General features: G+C 43.1%; 1 protein-coding gene across 3 annotated transcripts in view; it reads left to right on the top strand.

The window, feature by feature from the left end:
• The first annotated feature begins 1,016 nt into the window (after nt 1-1,016).
• The window catches only part of ero1a (endoplasmic reticulum oxidoreductase 1 alpha), a 36,153-nt gene continuing 16,611 nt past the window's right edge, over nt 1,017-20,558 (top strand). The window contains exons 1-11 of one of the 3 annotated variants that reach the window (XM_038778908.1): nt 1,017-1,360; nt 9,455-9,574; nt 9,666-9,749; nt 10,039-10,077; nt 11,781-11,866; nt 13,414-13,487; nt 14,364-14,484; nt 14,591-14,637; nt 17,397-17,405; nt 18,412-18,438; nt 18,688-18,780. In XM_038778908.1, coding sequence (XP_038634836.1) covers nt 1,259-1,360; nt 9,455-9,574; nt 9,666-9,749; nt 10,039-10,077; nt 11,781-11,866; nt 13,414-13,487; nt 14,364-14,484; nt 14,591-14,637; nt 17,397-17,405; nt 18,412-18,438; nt 18,688-18,780 — 802 coding nt within the window. In that variant the 5' untranslated portion in view covers nt 1,017-1,258. Of the gene's footprint in view, nt 1,361-9,451; nt 9,575-9,665; nt 9,750-10,038; nt 10,078-11,780; nt 11,867-13,413; nt 13,488-14,363; nt 14,485-14,590; nt 14,638-17,396; nt 17,406-18,411; nt 18,439-18,687; nt 18,781-20,558 lie in introns of all 3 variants that reach the window. The other 2 variants (XM_038778919.1, XM_038778898.1) reach the window with 2 other exon arrangements.

The following is a 20,558-nucleotide window of genomic DNA, read 5'->3' as shown; positions in this document are numbered from 1 at the left end:
TAGGCCTTAAAGCACCGCAGCCAGTGGGAGAAGATTTCTTTTGCCTCTGCAGGATGCAGGATGTGGGTTGAGTTCCAGACTTGAGGGCTGATTCCATGATCGATCCTGACTTCTTAAGTAGATTAAATTGATGGAACCATCAATTCACTAGACACGTGCTTTAAGATATGAACAGTGGTTTTAATCTACTTACTACAGAGCCAGCCTGTTACCCGTTGAACTCTCGATGAACTGCAGGCTGGCTCTGGACAAGGGTATTGATACAGTAGTCCAGGTGGAGGAGTCGTGGGCGGAGCCAAGGGTGGAGCCCTGTACAAACTCCTGAGCATTCCCAGAGCTACTCCCCTTAGTGGTCGGATAACGCTACTGCGCTTACAATGGTATTGGTAAATAGTGTGAATTACTAAGTTACATTCACCCCCTGTAAAAAAATCAAGTTCGGCGGCGCTTCCGAGGCGCTTACAGGGGAATCTTTACGTGGAACCTCCGCGGGTTGGGGTCTTGCTCAAAGTTGGGGACATTCATTCTCCCCTTTCACTGCCCAGGAGCTGTGTGGCTTCCTCAAATAATATTGAGCCTGTTAAACCTAGGAGAAAGCAGTTGCCAATTAGACTAAACATATAATTAAGGCCAGATTCTTGGGAAAAAAATGTTTCTCGGCTTGTCTTTACCCCATGGACAGTTTTATGTAGTTTTTCCGGAGTGAGAAGTTTTGATTCTGTTAAAGGGGTAAGCAGAACCCCTGTAGTTACACAGGAGCCGTTCCTCTCATTTGACCGCGAATATTGCAGTCTCTCCTGGTAAGTATATTCCAATGCAAAAAAAACCCCACTCCTGCCAGCTCGGAGTCTGCCGATTCCTGCAACTGGAGTCAAACATACACGTATTCCACGTCCTCATTAATATCGAAAGGAAGTTTCCCCCTCTTGCCCGGCCCAGTGGCCTATAGGAACAACATGCGCCAAGTTAAATAAAGACGTGCAACGCAACATATGTTGTTGCAAAACAAACTTGGGACGCCAGCGGAGGGAGGCTCTCAGGTATTTCACCGTCAGAGCTTGTTGCGACGTGCGAGTTTTAGTGTTGCACACCAGGAAATAACATGAAATTAACCAGAAGGAGGGGCTTCTGTTTGACACCAGCCCTTCAATGAGTCAAATTTCTCCGCTCCTCCTGCTGCTCGCTCGCTTCCAGCAATTACACCTTGTCGAATTTGGATCAAAACCGCTCAAACCAAAAATAAGCCATTCTTATTATCATGTCCACTCTGCTCTTTTTGTTGCTGTTCTGTATATCTCCGGCTTGGAGTAAACTCACAACTTTCAAGACACAGTCGGATGCCCAGGAATGCTCCCAGCAGGTAACAGCCGTCGGCGGTGAATCTTTTATTTTAGTACCCAGCGTTTTGGAATGTGTCAGAACACTGCAACATTGCGTTAGCCTTACTGTAACTGTCCCCGAATAGCGGCGCTTCCTTGGTATCTGTTCCAGCTCGATGCTGGTGTTTTGTTTTTGGACACGGAAGGTACCACGTTGGTGTGGGATGCAATCTCGCCTCTTTGCGAGATGTGAACGTTTCATTGACCACGGTCACTACGCTATGAGGGGTCAGAGTCGAGGCGAAAAGAAAACGACACCAAGCACCGGTCAGGGGCCTCTGGCGTGTTATCACAACTCGGTTTCCCTATTTACAGGGCGTGTGTGAGGACATTTACAATTTGGAAAAACATCATCCAGCCAGTTTAATAAAATACCTGATGCATGTTCGAGTCACAGATCAGGTTAGAAAATTGGGCAGGGGACATCACAACCATATCCAATTCTGATCGGCAACCATACCTGTTTAGTATGGCACACTGGATTCTAATCACGAATCAGAACTCGAGTGAAACTGCTCAGTCCAGTAGCTGTAGCGTTAGTTTAGCTGGCAGGATCTGTTGGAACTCGAATTCTGAACAATTCTGGAGAGAGTCCAGAATATCTGAATGACCCCTGGCATGTTTCTACTTGACCTGATATTGGATTGAAGTTATATTTCGTGCAATGTCCAACTGGGGACCACCTCCCTTCCCCGCCCAAAGAGTCCCACATCTTCAGTCACCTGAGAAAATGGTACCTTGACCTTCTTAAATCTCAAGCTTTGGAATTACCACTCCACTAGCCTCTTCTTTAAGATCCACCTCTGACCAAACCTGCCCTAATATTTTTATGTGAGTCAGTGTCAAATCCTGTCTGGTATTTACTCCTGTGCTGTGCTTTGGCTTGTTCCTTTCGATTAGACTATAATATAAATACAAGTCGTTTTTGAGATTGGGCCTTGATTCCAGATTCACACCACAATATCAGGGAGGCAGTAGCATAGTCGTATTGTTGCTGGGGACTAGTAATCCAGAGACCCAGGATAATGATAATGAATCCCACCATGGCAAGTGATGGAATTTAAACCCAATAAAAGATAAAAACCCATCTGGTTCACTAATGTCTTTTGGGGAAGGAAATCTGCCATCCTTACCTGGTCTGGCCTACATGTGACTCCAGACCCACAGCAATGTGGTTGACTCTTAAATGTCCCCTCAAGGGCAATTAGGGATGGGCAATAAATGCTGGCCCAGCCTGTACCTCCACGTCCCAAGAACAAATTTTTAAAAAATATTGGAAAGCAGACTTGCTTCAGAGCACTAAAGTTGTATTGTAAAATGTACATAGTGTCTTCTCTCCCTCCCAGAGATCAGCTAATATTATCTACTACTTGTGACATGGTTTGGGGCCACAGCATGCGCTGTAGTCATCTGCCGAGCAACAAGGTGTAGGACTAAAATAAAATAAAAACAGAAGATGCTGGAATACTCAGCAGGTCTGGCAGTATCTGTGGCGAGAATGTTGCAGCTCTGTGACCGTTCATTGGAGGGAATGGGATTAGTTGAATTGCTCCCACAGAGAGCATGACAGGCCAAATAGCCTTCTCCTGGGCTCTGAATCTAGGATTCTTTGAATCTGTGAAAGTTTAGGTTCTAAAATTTAGATTTTTGTTATAAGCGTTGGGATATAGAGCTCAACATGATTTCCATTTGTTTGAAGTGGATACATTTGTCTAGCCTCCAAGTATTTTTCAAATGAGTGCATTTAATAGGAAAACTGGATTCAATGTATGTGCGCGCACTTGAATAAATAAAACATTGTTTGTTCTTTGTTGGGGATATGCTTTGATAAATAATATTTATTTCCTTCCTCTGAGGCCCATGCCAATCAAAATGCATCAACTGTTGCCTTGTTGAGATCAGCTAACCCAACTTACAGTGGGATTGAAGCTGGAAGTATACTGAACTCACACTTTAGTTTGATTAGTTTGGTATTTCATTGCTCTCTATTTCTCTACTGAAGAAATTTGAAAACATCTAAAATTGCCTTTAGATACCTGTCTAACTTCTTTAGAGAAAAGCACAAACAGAATCCAGTGCTGCTGTTAAATGTGCGTTCTTAAAACTGATTGAATCGTAGAATTCCCTACCGTATAGAAGGAGGCCATTCAGCCCACTGAGTCTGCACCGGGCCTCTGAAAGAGAACCCTACCTTGGCCCGCAACCTCAGCTAACCTTTGGACACTAAGGGGCAATTTAGCTTAGCCAGTCCTCCTAACCTGCATATCTTTGGACTGTGGGAGGAAACCGCGGAGGAAACCCATGCAGACACTGGGAGAATGTACAAACTCCACACAGACAGTCAAGCAAGGTTGAATTGAATCTGGGTCCCTAGCATTGTGAGACTGCAGAGCTAACCACTGTGCCACCATGCAGCTGATGACTCATTCACAGTCCCATATTTGGTTAGGATATTTGCAACTGCCTGTTTCACAGCGAGGCAGTTATGTTGAATCACTTCTGCGCCCATACTATTTATAAAGAAAAGGAAAGAGGCAATATGTCATGCCAGGCACTGCAATCCACTGTCTGAACTTTTTCTGATTCGAACCTTGAGCCTAGCTCCTGTATACAAAGCCTGATTTGCTATTTTTGTTCCTCCTCTGACCGTTTAGAAGAAATTCAGAATTGCAAAATGGCGGGTTGTCCGATTATCAATACCCCAAGCGGCTGAAATCAAAAAATACTTCTGGACTTCTGTGTGACACTCTTTGGGCCTCAGCATAAGGACATTTTTCAGTGGTGCATTTAGAATTTTCTAAATCAAAGCTGGACATCACACTGTTTTTAAAACTCTTCCATTTATTTCTAAACCTATTTAATTTCGATAAAGCATTAGTTATTGACTTAGAGGCTGTGAATGCATTTTCATAACCAGAAAAATGAACACTACCCTCTCGCCAGCTTCATGGATTTTGTAGAGGTGGCAAATCAATTTTAATTGTAGATTTATTTAAAGAACACTTAGTTGTGCATTTTTGAATACAAAAATGATTATTTTAACAAAACTGATCTTTTTTGATGGTACAGTGTTGCACATAGGGCATTCCAAGTGCAGATAAATTCTAAACCTTGTTAATTAATAGAAGTTCTTACTTTTTATATCACATTGTGGCTGGTACATTATGGTTGGTACAGAAATCAATATTGTGTTTACCCATGGTGTGAATTTCCAATATCAGTTATCTATTTATTAATTTTAAAGAGAAAGATTTTTTTCATTTTTGCATAGCAAAGTCACAACAAGATTGTTCAGGGGGTGGGATTAAAATCAATTTGTTCAACTTTTTTTTACCTGTTAACTGCAGTAAAATATCACTTTAAACCGGATTACAAATGGACCTTTAAAAATATCTAATCAAAATAACTTCCAAGGATAATCTGCTCAGTGATGAACCTGGACATGCTGATAATGATGGATATCTGTCACTATGGATAAATTTGCAAACACATTAGTATATAACCTTTTTTAAAAAATCATACCTTTTAAATGCTTTATAGACATTACTGTCTATCCTCTGGTTACAACTGTAGTCTAAATGTGTTGGGTGGAAGTCTTCCCCTCTGTAGATCTGATGTCATCTGAACTATTTATTCCCCAAGATGCCATGAAAGTTATTGAATCTCAGCCTTTTGGCAAAGATCAGATGTGAGATCAGGAGTAATATGCACTCTTGTCAGCTTGGAACTGGTATGTCCCTTGTCTAAAGGCCATGAATTAAATTGTTTTTTAGAGCAAGGAGATGGATTAGGAGTTTGCCTCATTCATTCCGTGCATTCCTGAGAAAGGAATACATTAAGATAAATAAATGACCAGTACCACAAATTTTTTTTTAGTATTTACTTTAGGTCTTGGGGCCCTATTTTGACCCACTCAAAGGCTAGTTCAATTATCTGGAGTTAAAACCAGGTACCTGGTGTCAGTAAATAGATCTTTAGACAGTTGTGCTGTAAAAATGTACCGCTTATTAGACATTTCAATTGGATTTTCATAGGAAATATAGTTTACCGTTTTTCACCTTTCATTATTCTTCTTTTGCATTTTGGTGTCGGTTGATATTCTCGGGTGCAAAATCCCCATATCTGTACTGCCATTTCAAATTGGAGTGGCAAGTTAGTGACTTGCATGGATGTTGTTATGAAGAGCTGTTTGAGCTCCTTTTATCTCCTGCCCTCCACATTTGGGCTTGCTTGCTAATAGAAATACAAACTTCGTGGAGATGGGGATTTGACCACTGGAGTAGAGACACAACACTCTCTTTTCACTACTGGAGTATTAGGCATTTTCGTTCTCTTTTCCCTAGAGAAATCTAGCATAAGCTGTCACAAAGCATTCTACCAGCCAGTTCATTAATAAAAATGTGTGAAAGTTAAACAATAAAGGATATCTTGGAAATTTAGACAGCCTTCTCTCCAGCTTTTGTAACTGCGGCAACCTATTGCCAATATGGAAATCTTTGATCATTCTCACTGTAGTAATTTTACTATGCCTTTGTGTTAGAACAGTTTCCCTTTGATAGAAACCCTAGGGTTGTATTTCCTGGAATTTAGAAATTTGAAAGATAGTTGATCAAAGTTTTCAAGTTATTAAGGGGAACTGATCAGATGCAGATGAGAAACTATTTCACCTGATTGGGTAGCCTCAGACTAAGGAGCATAGCCCAAAATGTAGAGCCAGATCTTTCAGGACTCAAGTTAGGAAATGATCCAACAACCAAAGTGAGGTAGAGGACTGTCACTCTCTCTCACAAACAGCAATTGTCACATGGTTGACTGTTAGTTTCAAATCTGAGATCAATATGTGTTTGTTAACCACAAGTATTGAGGAATGGGGGCAGAGACTTGGTGGAACAGGCTCAAGGCACTAACCATCCTAGTCATGTTCATTTGTGTCTCCATTTTATATGGCAGCACTTAAACTGTTATTGGTTGATGATGGAAATGTCACTTTGCTCTGGCTGTGTGCATCTTGAGCAATCAGTCCACTTCTCCAGTAATGGAGTTTTCACTGTTGGGCTATCTTCTTTGGATATTGAGCAAGGTCTGTGGAATACATTGTAAACTTCAAAACAATTGCACGAGAACAACAGAAATTTAGGACTATACTCATTGCTTAGAGATGAGTCCTCTGTTGTCGCAGGTATACTATCCATTTTGAGCGATTTTGTTGCGGAAAGCAAAGTGATAAAAATGGTTGGTTCTTTTCAAAAATATATCCAGTTCTACGCACTGAATGTCAAAAGTTTTGTAAATTGTGTTTTGTTTTGTTTGTGGGTAGGAGCAGAAGGAAAAAAAGAAGGAGGCGGGCTTGAGGTGACGGGGGTGGAGGGTTGGAGAGGGGGGGGAAAGATGGGGAGGCGGGGGGTTGTTAGTTTTTTACCTGTTGCCAAGTTTTGGCTTTTGTATTTTTGTATACATGAAAAATGCCTTCAATAAAGATATTTCTTAAAACCGGACGGGTACCCAGTCGAGTTCAATAAAAAGTTCTCCGGGATATTGGGGCCAGTGCTGTTGAAAGTCTTTAACCAGCCCAAGGAAAGAGGAGTTCAACCCAGACAATGTCACAGGCCATGATTTTGCTCATTTTGAAAAGGGACAAAGACCCGCAGCTGTGTGGTTCTTATAGGCCGATATCCTTGTTAAATGTGGATGCCAAGCTCCTGACCAAGATTCTGGCCTCTAGGCTTGAGGACTGTGTACTGGACGTTATAGGAGAAGACTAGACAAGGTTTGTTAAGGGCAGGCAGCTGGGGGCCAATGTTAGAAGGCTGCTCAATGTGATTATGATGCCCCGGAAGGTAGGGACGTTGAAGTGGTGGTTGCAATGGACGCGGAAAAAGCGTTCGACCGGGTCAAGTGGAACTATTTATGGGAGGTGCTGGAGCGGTTTGGGTTTGGGAGGGGCTTTGTCGACTGGGTTAGGCTGCTGTACCGGGCACCGGTAGCTAGTGTACGGACAAATAGGACGATGTCGGAATATTTCAGATGACACCGGGGGACGAGACTGGGATGTCCCCTCTCCCCACCGCTGTTTGCGCTGGCGATTAGAGTCACTGGCGATTGCTCTGAGGGCCTCAAGGGGCTGGTCTGGGGCGGGCGGTGGGGGGAGGAGGGGGGGGGTACAGAGTCTCGTTGTATGCGGATGACTTGCTGCTGTATGTCTCTGACCCAATGGAGGGGTTAGGGGAAATTATGGGAATCGTAGGAGAATTCGGCCAGTTTTCGGGTTACCAGCTCAATATGGGGAAGAGTGAGTTGTTTGTGGTGCAGGCGAAGGATCAGGAGAGGCGATTGGGTGAACTACCGTTCAGAGTGGTGGAGGACAGTTTTAGATACTTGGATATTCAGGTGGTGAGGGATTGGGATAGGCTACACAAATTGAACCTGAACCTGGCCCGGTTGGTGGACCAGATGAAGGAGGATTTCCGGAGATGGGACGCGCTCCCGCTGTCTCTGGCGGGTCAGGTGCAGTCGTTAAAAATGACGGTCCTCCTGAGATTTCTCTGTTTTCCAGTGCCTCCCCATTTTCATTCCCCGTTCCTTTTTCAAGCGGATTAAAAAGGTTACTGTTAGCTTTGTGTGTGCGTGTGTGTGTGTCCCCAGCACAGCCATGGTGAGGAGGCGGCTGTTTGGGGGGGGGGGGGCAGGAGCAGGCATGGGTGCGCATGGAGGTGGCCTCGTGTAAGGGCACAAGTTTAGGGGCACTGGTGATGGCGACCCTGCTGTTCCCGCTGGCGCGTTACTCCACCAGTCCGATGGTGGCGGTGATCCTGAGATTCTGGGGACAGTGAAGGAGACATGTCGGGGCAGAGGGGGCATCGGTGTGGTCCCCAATCTGTGATAACCATAGGTTTGCCCCGGGGAGGTTGGATGGGGGTTCTGTATTTGGCAGAGAGCGGGAATAGACAGGATGGGGCACTTGTTCATAGAAGGAAGCTTCCCGAGTACAAGGGCGCTGGAGGAGAAATTTGCGTTGGCTGCAGGGAATGATCTCTGGTATTTACAGATGCGGGACTTTTTGCGGAGGCAGGTACCAACCTTCCCACTCCTGCCGTTAAGGGGGATTCAGGATAGGGTGGTTTCTAGAGGATGGATAGGGGAGGGTCTTGGATATATATGTATAAAGAACTTATGGGGTCGGAGGAGACGCAGACCGAGGAGCTGAAGCTTAAGTGCAAGGAGGAGCTGGGGGTGGGATGGAGGAGGGTCTGTGGGTGGACGTGCTAGGAAGGGTCAATGCCACCGCAACATGTGCCAGACTCGGCCTGATCCAGTTTAATGTTGTTCATTGGGCTCACATGACGGTGGCCCGGATGAGCAGATTCTTTGGGGTGAAGGACAGATGTGCGAAGTGTGCGGGAGGGGGGGAGTGGGCAGCGAACCATGACCACATGTTTTGGGCATGTCCAAAACTGAGGGGATTTTGGTAGAGGTTTGCCGACACCATATCCACGGTATTAAATACGAGGGTAGCAATGAGTCCGGAATTGGCAATTTTTGGGGTATCGCAGGACCCGGGAATCCAGGAGGAGAAAGAGGCAGATGTTCTGGCCTTTGCTTCCCTGGTAGCCCGGAGGCGTATATTGCTGGCGTGGAGGGACTCAAAGCCCCCGAAATCGGAGACTTGGCTTTCAGACATAGCAGGCTTCCTCTGCCTGGAGAAAATTAAGTTCGCCATGAGCGAGTCTCTGTTAGGGTTCTCCCGGATGTGGCAACCATTCGTCGACTTCCTCGCAGAGAGTTAAACGTCAGCAGAAGGGGGGGTGGTTAGGTTAGTGTAGCGTAGGGGGGTAAGGTACGTTAGTGTAACGGAGGAGGGTAAGTAATGGCAGGACCTGCGGGAGAGAGAGTGGCGGAATTTGCACTATGTATATATATATTTTTTTTCTTTTCTTGTTATTTACATTGTGGATTTTGTTGCTGTTAAACTGCCAAAGAAAATACCTCAATAAAAGTTTATTAAAAAAAAAAAATTCTTAAAAAACAGTTTTGTACAGGAGGTTGCAAAGATAATCATTTCAAACGTTTAATAGCAGGTAACTGGTTACCTTGATGACTGCACGTGCGATGTTGAAACTATTCAAGGCTTTAACAACAGGAAGCTGTTCCCCAAAATACAAAAACTCCTTGAAAGTGACTACTTCAGATATTACAAGGTATGCTCTACTATATCTTTTTCAACATTTTAAATTTGGTTATTTAATATGAATGACACATTTGTTTAAACTGTTTCTATAATCTTTCCAGGTGAATTTAAAGAAGCCTTGTCCTTTCTGGTCAGATAGTAGCCACTGTGGTTTGAAGGATTGCGCTGTTCAACCTTGTGAGCCAGTAAGATCATAATTTCTTAAAGTTTATAACCAAGTAAGAAATACAGGGAAGCGGGCATGAGAATAAAGGTCAATTTTAAAAAGAATAATTCCTGGAGCCACAATGTCAGGGATATACTATGCAATTATTTATTCGCTGAAGATTTTGGCACTTTATAGAAAGTAAATCCTAGCCTCTAAAATGGGAACTAATTGGACAAACCTGAAATGGTTTTTCATGGGGCATTTAAATTACACCTTTTTTTCCACTAAAATTTATCTCACAGAATTCATTGTATATTTTTACGCAGAATGAAATACCAGCAGGAATTAGATCAGAAAGTTTTAAGGTATGATATTTGCAATAAGTTCAATTTTATTTAATGTTATGTTTAGTTGCAGTTAAAATGTATAAATGAATTGCTGCATAATTTAAGAGATTTGTTTTCAGTCAAAGTTTATTTTTACCCTAAAAAATATATTGCAACATTAGGTATTCAATTATGTACAATCTAAGGATTAAATGCATTGTTTGTAAAATATTATGGCTATCAGATTATCAAAGAATCTGCCAGGAATGGATTTGTCCTTTTAATTGTCAGGAATAATCAACAGGCAGTAGCATTATTCAGGGATCTGGATGGGACCTCAGATCACAAGGCCAAAATCTTGAATATTCTGTTATGTGCCACATTCTTCTCCATATGTACTGTACCATTTCCTCTTCAGAGTTGTAAATCCTTGACAACAAACGTCCGTATTCAGAACTACCACAGATGGCAGTGACAATTGTAAACAAGTAAATGAATGATAGTGGGGGCAGCACGGTGGAGCAGTGGTTGGCACTACTACCTCATGGCGCTGAGGTCCCAAGTTCGATCCCGGCTGAGTCACTGTCCGTGTGGAGTTTGCACATTCTCCCCGTGTTTGCGTGGGTTTCGACATCCCAAAGATGTGCAGGTTAGGTGGATTTGCCATGCTAAATTGCCCCTTACTTGGAAAAAATGAATTGCGTACTCTGAATTTTTTTTACAAATGTATGGTACATAGAAAATACAGTGCAGAAGGAGGTCATTCGGCCCATTGAGCCTGCACCGACCCACTTAACCCCCGTAACCCAATAACCCCCCCTAACTTTTTTTGGTCACTAAGGGCAATTTATTATGGCCAATCCACCTAACCTGCACGTCTTTTGGACTGTGGGAGGAAACCGGAGCACCCGGAGGAAACCCACGCAGACACTGGGAGAACGTGCAGACTCTGCACAGGCAGTGACCCGGCAGGGAATCGAACCTGGGACCCTGGCACTGTGAAGCCACAGTGCTAATCACTTGTGCTACCGTGATGGTCTGACTGACATAGGGATATTCTAGGGTCACTAATTTGTGTAGTGATTGGAATTTGGATCATTATAGAGACTAATAATTAAAGTGCATGTTGATTTTCTTGTCCCTCCAATGTCTACAGCGTTTCATATAGATCACCAATCCACCGTCACCAAATCCATTGTGCTGAGAGAGAGGGGGGGACGGGGGGGGGGGACGGCGGTGTGGAGGGGGGTCACCTTCAGCGGGACCAGAAGATCCCATGGGCAGGAAAGCCTGAAAATCTCACCCCTTGTTACAAATGCCAAATGTTCATATACTTTCACAAACATGATCATTTTCATATGTGATTGATCCTCTTACTAGTATTCATCCAAGCACCGCCCCACCCCACCCCCAGTTTTCCTGACTTCCTGCCTCTGGCCTACACTCAGCAATACCACTGGCCCCGTCCCGTGCTCCCACAACCTCCAAATCCCTTGCACATTTACAGCTCTCCGATAAATGAGACCCAGGTCACAGCCACACCTCCATTCCCATACCCCTACACACTCTTCTCTCCCCCAGCTGAGATTACTGGATCATCCTACCACCACTAAAAATACACTATCCCGAGTACAAGTAAATGTGTATGTGAAAATGTGGATGAGGTGTTCAGCAATATAGTTTCTGATACTATGGTGCATGTATAAAAATTAACTGACCTGTGTAACTCTGTACACTTCTAGTACACTGAAGAGCCAAATGTTATTTCCCAGAATGCCCATGAATGTGAAAAGGCCGAGAAGCTTGGTGCCGTTAACAATTCTTTGAGGTAATTTGAATGACACACGGGGCCTAGTGTCCTTAAATCCCATTCTTTCTCACTATTTCAGAACTGTTTTGTGCAGAAAACCTTTTGCGGTCTGATCTTGAAAGAACTGGCTCTGACAGGGGTAGCACGGTGGCACAGTGGTTAGCACAGTTGTCTCACTGCTCCAGGGTCCCAGGTTCGATTCCCAGCTTGGGTCACATATCTGTGCGGAGTCTGCATGTTCTCCCCGCGTCTGCGTGGGTTTCCTCCCACAGTCCAAAGAGGTGCAAGTTGGGAGGATTGGCCATGCTAAATTGCCCTCGGTGTCCAAAAAGGTTGGGTGGGGTTACGGGGATAGGTTAGAAGTGTGGGCTTAAATGGGGTGCTCTTTCAAAGGGCCGGTGCTGACTTGATGGGCCAAATGGCCTCCTTCTGCACTGTAAATTCTATGATTTCCAACCCTGACGATTGGGAGGAAACTAGGAGAGTACGCAGTTAAAATGGCTGCCACAGCTTTATTCCACCAACCTGACTAGCCTGTGGGCGGCGGTTTTGATCAGCTGTTTTGAGCACTTGAGAGGGGACACCCATTGGAAAGTAGCAGAATTTTAAAAATATGCAGCTTGGGCTCCAGTTGGGTCATCAGGGCTCGCCTTCAGTTTTTAACATGAGGCCTCGACGCTCTGGCAAGACAAACAGGTCTATCAGAAGCCTAGATTATTATTATTTTTTTAGTTTCTTCCAGGCCTCGGAGGACTTTGGAGACCTCCTGCCCCATCCATCCCCCCCCCCCCCCCCCCCTTCCATTGACCACAATGCTTTCTTGACCTCCTTCTCTGTCTCTTACCTGAGTACCAGGGAACCTTCTTTTGAGTCCCAAGCAGCAGTCCGTTGCCATCTGAAATCCTGCTCCTGCCCACAGGCTGAAATTTCTGACTGGGTTCAGGCACCACATAAGAAGATATATGTTGGTGAGGCCAGGCTACTAAAATTTCGAGGGCCAGACAAGTTGCCATCTGTTTCAATTCACGCCTGCATTATTCTTAAGTAGTTAAAATCGGTACTGTTGGGCGGGGTTCTCCAGTCTCATCTGTGGCGCGACCTGTAGCGAGTGAGAACAGAAAATTTGGCATTCCAGCCAAATTTCCAATTACTTTCAGCGGCACCAGAAACCCCAGCCGCAAAGGAGGAAGAAACATTTTGACAATTATAATAAATATCTTTATTGTTACAAGTAGGCTTACAGTAACACTGCAATGATGTTACTGTGAAAAGTCTCTCGTCACCACATTCCGGCACCTGTTCGGGGACACAGGGAAAATTCAGAATGTCCAAATGACCTAACAGCCCGTCTTTCAGGATTTATGGGAATAAACCGGAGGAAACCTACGCAGACACTGGGAGAACGTGCAGATTCTGCACAGACAGTGACCCAATTGAACCTGGGACCCTGGCGCTGTGAAGCCTTAGTGCTAACCACTGTGCATCATCCTCATCATCTGAGTGATTTTTTACTAACTCAAACAATACTTGATTAATTATTTAAAATTAAAACTTTAATCTTTCAGTGAAGAGACAAAACAAGCAGTGCTTGACTGGACCAGACATGATGACTCTACAGACAACTTCTGTGAAGTTGATGGTGAGACCTCATCATTAACATTTGAAATAAGTGATTGCTTTTATTCTGCCTTTACAAAGGAGCGTCTGATACAGCTGGTTTTATGTGATGTACTGACACCATCACAAATATTTACCAGTTATGTGATGACCACAGTAGAGTTTCTAACTGGGGCTGATAAGTGCATAGACACCAAATGTACAGGAGTACGGGAGAAAGGTGGAGAGGGGGGGGGGGGGGGGGGGGGGGGGGGGGGGGGGGGGGGGGGGGGGAGTTTAGGTGATTTACTCCGACAGAGAGCTGGCATGGGGACAGGCCATATGGCCTCATTCTGATCCTATGATTTTGAATAAGGTCGCTGCAGACATCTGCTCCTGGGCTACCCATTACTAATAGTCATTTATTCTCTACCAGTCCATGAGTTCCAACTCATAAAGCTCAGAAGGTTCATTCAGTTAAAGATTGTACAAAACTGACTTTAGATGGTTTTACAATTGGAGAAGCACAGCTGACTGCAGACATGCAGTTCTTCCACTGGTTGCTGCTGAGGACTGAGAGCATTATGGAACCACAAAAATGAATGATTGCTTCTTTATGCATGCAATGTATAGCAATGGAGGTGCCGTATGATGCACCAAAGCCCAACAAGAATGAAGAAAAATAGAAACCATTTTCCTGAGATAGGAGCAAATTAAGGGCACTGGTGCCCCAGTCATACGGTTCAGCATGGAAGCTGCATCTTTCGTTGATTGGCATTGATGATATGTTTTCAAGGAATGTACAGGTCGAACTGTCCTGACTTGGAGTTCAATAGGGTTGAACGATGCCAATTAGATGTTATAGGGCACAGTTCTAAAATTGAAGGAAATTAATTTCTGAATGAACTTTATCCCTCAGATGAACACTGTCCAGATGCTGAATATGTAGACCTGCTTCTCAATCCTGAGCGTTATACCGGCTATAAAGGTCTGGAAGCGTGGAAGATCTGGAATAGTATCTATGAAGAAAACTGTTTTAAGTACGTAATTCACCAAGTGCCTCGGGTTCCCGTACAAATTCTATTCAATCATTACATTTATATATTATTGTCATGATTGCAATTATTTATGTTTCCTTCACTGTAGGCCAAACTCCATTAGAAGACCATTCAATCCACTGATTCCTGGCAAAGGTGAGTTAAGTGTGATTTTTGCTTTGTTTTCCGAACAATTTTATTTTTGGCAACTCGAGTAACTATAGAATTTCTTGTAGGTCAACTGAAAACTTTCTTACCAAATTTACATTAGCGATACCACAATTATCGGTGTGAGGAGATCGTAAAGGGAGAGCATGGAATTCATTTTCACCAGTACAAAACTGAATGCAACTTATTCAATTCAATTGATTATGCTTTTAATTAGGAGAGATTACAAAATAATAATCTGCTCTGGGTTAGTGTGAGTTTTCCCCACTTTAGATCTGAGAATTACATGTTCTTAATTGTGAGAACTCCAAAACTGTGGAGGGGCAAATGGATTTGTTTGTCAATGTACTCATCCCTAAAAGTTGGTGCACACGTACAAAAGGTATTTAGGAAGGATGGGGTTTATTTCAAGATAAAGAGGATAAAATCTAAAGTAAGGAAACAATGAATCCTTCTGAACTGCATGCAATCTTTAGCACAGACTTCAGGAAATACATTTTGAGCCTGGACAGGATGAAGTTCAGATTCACCAGAATGATAACAGAGTTTATAAGCTCTGGGGTCTGGCTAAGTAAACTTGGCTTGGAAATAATTCCTTAAGTTTGAAAGGTTGTGGTGTTGTCTAATAAATGTATTTAAAATGATTAAAGGGTACAGCAGGATGGAGCCAGAAATCTATATCCTTTGTCAGGGGAATTCAGAATAATAGAGCTTGATGTTAAATTTAGAGTTGGAAATAAATGAGGAAACATGTTCTCAGATATGAAGTTCGAGGAAATTTGGACTGATTTCCCCCTAAATCCTGTGGCTACAGAGTCAGTTTCAATTTTAAGGTGAGAGAGATGAACTTCCGTTGGTGAAAGTATTTCAAGACATGGAATAAATTAAATTTGCATGAGGATTAGCCATCAAATGGCAGAATATGCTTGAGGGGCAGAATGCCAACTCTCCTAAATTCAGTTTTTAGCAGAACTAGAATGAGAGAAGGCAGAGACACTCTAGTATGTTGCACCAATTTCTGTGGAGGAGTATACAAGATAACTGCAGAAATACCTGAGGGAGATGGTGGAAGAGTCATGACTGGAGATTTAATATAGAAACCCCTTGCCTATTTAAGGTGACGGGACTAATATTGAAAAGTAATCAGGCCCAGACTTTAGAATACTGAAGGCAGGTAAAGAGGAGACGGTGGAGGGGAAACCACAACTTGAAATTGGGATTCTTCCAAAGGGCTGGAGTGTGACACATTTCAAAACTCGATGGGCCGAATGGCCTCCTTCTGCACTGTAAAACCTATGATCTATGAAAATGGGACAGGGTAAACCAGTGAATTGTTAGCAATTTTTCTTATTTTGTTGCAAAAGATTAGGAAAATAAACAATTAATTTTGAAAACCTTGTGCAAACCAAAATATTTTTTAGAAACAAGTTTAAAAACAATTTGGGTGGAACCCTTCAGCAGTGCAGGACAATGAGATATCTTTCAGTTCTGAGTTCCATAGTCAAGATAAGAGGAATGCAGTAAAGGTACATATGAATTTTCAGTAGGTATTTGATAAGGTTCAACAAAAGACATTTGTTGTGGAAATGAAAGCACGGTGTTTATAAAGGGAATGTAATATTTGAATAGAGGGATGGCCAGGACAAATAGGGTAAATTAATGTTTTTCAGGTTGGCAGAATGTAAATGATCACATTTTCCCCCACTAATCTGATGAGATCTCTTTGCATACATGTAATCTAAAGAATTTGAATGTCAGTTGAAGAGGCGTGATAATGAAGTTTGCTGTTGATATGAAAATATGAGGCATAACAAACTGAATAAAATATGGGTGACGTGATTATCATAGAGTTATCATAGAATATACAGTGCAGAAGGAGGCCATTTGGCCCATCAAGTCCTTAGAAAGAGCACCCTACTTAAGCCCACGCCTCCATCCTATCCCCTGTAACCCCACCTAACCTTTGGCCACTAGGGGGCAATTTAACATGGCCAATTCACCTAACCTGCACAACTTTGGACTCTGGGAGGAAACTGGAGCACCCGGAGGAAACCCATGCAGACAAGGGGAGAAAGTGCAAACTCCACACAGTCACCCGAGGCCAGAATTGAACCCGGATCCCTGGTGCTGTGAGGCAGCAGTGCTAATCACCGTGCCACCCATATAGGAAACAACATTCAAGGGCTCGCCCAGGATTTGAACCTGCAAGCTCTTAGGCTGGAACACCCAAAGCGAGAATCATACCCCTAGACTTACGAGCCGCCACCTCTTCCAGCACAATTCTCTGGGACAGGCCCAATGTGGTGAATGGGTTCCTTTTGTGTTGTTAATTTGCTTTATTGTTGGAAATAGATAGCTGTCTTTGAGTTGCATAACCAATATACATTCACCTACAAGTAAATGTGTAGTTGAGGGTAAAGGCTATTTTTGGTTTGTTTTTGGGTTGCCAACTCTCATATTGGCTTGGAGTCTGTAAAAACTGAAGATCAATCCGAGAGAAAAAACAGAGGTTTTTATCATATTGTTTGTACTAGATACTGAAAATGTGGGTAAAAGGCTAGCCAGTCAAGCATCATTCAATTGGGTAAGCCTTTTTTTGCTTTCCAATTGGTACAGGAAGGCAATGGGTCACAAGGATGAACATGTTGGCCAACTATTGTTATGTGATCAAACCTACTTGTATTTTGTAAGTGAAGAAAGGAAGGTTTGATAGTGATCTGAAATGGTATATTCTTCTTCTTTTGCAGGTGATGAAGGTAATTTCTATTGCTCCATGTTGGATGTTGGCTTAAAGCTGCAGTTCAGGATTGTAAATGGTTACTCTGAAAACGGCAAGAGAACCTTTTGCATCTCCAAAAAAGAATGGGATTTACTTTTAAAAACTGAAATACGTGCATCTTGTTATGTGTCTCTTGTGGCACTAGTCTTTATTTATGATTGATGATTTTTCAGCTGCCCTCAGCATTGACTGTTGTAGCTTTAAATACATATTGTACTCAACAACAAGAAAGCAGCACAGGAGAATGATGAAGATAGGAGGTGATTTAATAGTAACATCAACAAAGCAAATCTAATATCCATGGAGAATAAAATCACAGATCTGTTACATCAAGGTTTTGACGTATTAACATCCTTCGACTGTCACATAGTCTCTATTTGTACAAGCAGCAAATTCAATACAGTTTATTCTTGAAAATCTTTTAATACAGGTTACTCAATTTCCAACATCTGTGAGTCAATCGGCCTTATTCCAACAGAAGCTCAGAATAGTTGGTCCTTTTGTATAAGGTCAGGTCACTAGGTTATTCATGAAAGCCCGCCCCCCCCCCCCATCTTAACCTTGCCCCTTGCCTGAGGTGTGATGATCCTCGGGTTAAATCACCACCAGTCAGCTCTCTCCCTCAAAGGGGAAAGCAGCCTATAGTCATCTGGGACTATGGCGACTTAACTAGATCAGAACTTCACTGGATTTCATGTACTGTTTAAAAGTTTGGGACAGTTGCCAGCAAAGGTTATGCCAAATTATTTTAGAATCCTATTTAAATGCAAGAATTTCTTTACTAATGTGATTTTTTTTTGATGGAGTGGCGGGGAAGAAGGGAAGTTTTCTCACTTTTCTATCTCTCTGGATTTAGTCGAATATCCTAATATGGTCAGAATGTAAGTTGGGTCTTAAGTGCCCTCCCGTTTGCTCCTGTCACACAAATCAGTACCACATTGAAATATTTTACTCAAGACTTATGATTTTTCTTTTCCAATCAGGTGGAAGTTTCCATAATTGGCTGAAAGGTAATTGCATATTTACATTTTCAACTTGCATGACGTCTTAAATACAATAATGCTTTTATATTAGCAGATAAAACTGAACCTACCTGATTTCTCAGAAGGCTGTGTTAAAACCCTTGTCAAACAAAAATACAATTTTTCAAGACGTATCAACCTGTTTTTAATAAAATTACTGGTGTTTATTAGTCTTAACTATAAAATACACCATCAAAAGAATTATCATAAAAGAATGAAACAAACTTTCTATTTCAGAATTATGTCTAGAGAAAAGATCATTCTATCGAACAATTTCTGGTCTGCATTCCAGCATCAACATACATCTTAGTGCACGATATCTATTACGAGGTATGTGCAAAGGCACTTGCTGTTGCCTTCCATCTGTTTTCCAATATTCAGGGATAACAATTTGCTGAATGATGACTGTTTTGTTGGAAGCACTTAATTATCCTTGAATCCACTGTGTTGGTGAAATAGGAGATTTTCAACAGTGGGATGATTTTATAAATTTTTCAGGTCCTGAATTATCATGCCTAAGTAAATATATTTGACAGTGTCTACAGTACAAAACAACATCTTTATCAGTCTGGTACTGTGTTAAACTAACTGTTATCGTCCTTTTCAACCTGTTTGTGGTGTTTGACAATGTTCACCACATTATTCTCCTCCTCAGCTCACTGCCTCATCTGATTCTATTCTTTTTTTAAAATATTTTTTTTCCTCCTTTTTCACATTTTCTCCCAAATTTAAACCCACCAACAATAATCAGTAACAAATATGTAAATACCCACATCAATAACAATGATCCCACCCTCCCACCAAACTCCAAACATTAGCCCGCATGTTCACACAAACAAATGACAAAAAGGAATTAGGGATCATCCATAGTCGCCATTAAAACACACAGCCCCCCCTCCCCCCAACCCTCCCACCCACCCGCCCCAACTAATGTTCAATGTTATCCAGTTCTTGAAAGTGCATAATGAATAATGCCCATGAATTGTAGAACCCCTCCATCCTTCCCCTCAGTTCAAACTTAACCTTCTCAAGAGTCAAGAATTCCAACAGGTCCCCTCGCCACGCCAGGGCACAGGGTGGCGAGGTTGCTCTCTAACCTATCGGATCCACCTTCGGGCGATCAACAAGGCAAAGGCTACAACATCTGCCTCTGCACCCGTCTCCAACCCTGGCTGGTCCAACACCCCGAATATGGCCTCCCGGGAGCCCGGGTCCAGTTTCACATGCACCACTTTAGAAATTACCCCAAAAACCTCCTTCCAGTAATCCTCTAGCTTTGGACAGGACCAAAACATATGAACGTGATGAGCGGGGCCCCCCCGCAATGTTCACACACATCTTCTACTCCTTCAAAGAATCGGCTCATCCTCGCCCTCATGAGGTGTGCTCTGTATACCACCTTCAGCTGTATCAGCCTCAACCTCGTGCACGAGGTGGAGGCATTCACTCTCCAGAGCACCTCACACCAGACCCCCTCCTCTATAACCTCTCCCAACTCTGCCTCCCACTTTGCTTTGATCCCTTCCAGTGGTGCCTTATCCTCTTCCAAAATAGCTCCATACACCGCTGACACTACCCACTTCTCCAGTCCCCTTGTCATCAGCACCTCCTCCAGCAATGTGGAGGCCGGTTCCTCTGGGAAACTCTATCTCCTTTCTGGCAAAATCTCGAACCTGTATGTCTCTAAACATTTCCCCCCGCTTCAGCCGATACTTCGCTTCCAGCTCAGCTGATTCTATCCTTACTTAGCCAGTCAGAGCCGCAGACTCACCTGGAATGGCTCCTCTTTCTACTTTTGTACTGTTATCTCTGAAGTTCCTGGGTTTGGATTTTCCGCTGTCGGGATTCTCCATTTTGCTCGCAAGCCTGGAGGTTTGCTGATGGCATGGTGCTGCCCCACAATGGGAAAACCCCATTGACCAGCCGGCGAAACGGAGCATCCTGACGGTGTGCCGCACCAGAAATCTGGTGCAGCGGGACGGAGAATCCAGCCCCTAATTTTTGGCCCACTCCTAGTCTTAATCTTTTCGGTGACATCATCTACAAACAGATCTTCAGGTTCCGCCTAGCTCGACCTCTTTTTTTTTTTCAAACGCTTCTTTTTCAAA

Source organism: Scyliorhinus canicula, chromosome 2 (assembly GCF_902713615.1).
Source record: "Scyliorhinus canicula chromosome 2, sScyCan1.1, whole genome shotgun sequence".
Taxonomy (NCBI): Eukaryota; Metazoa; Chordata; class Chondrichthyes; order Carcharhiniformes; family Scyliorhinidae; genus Scyliorhinus; species Scyliorhinus canicula.
This window is presented reverse-complemented; position numbering and strand designations above follow the sequence as displayed.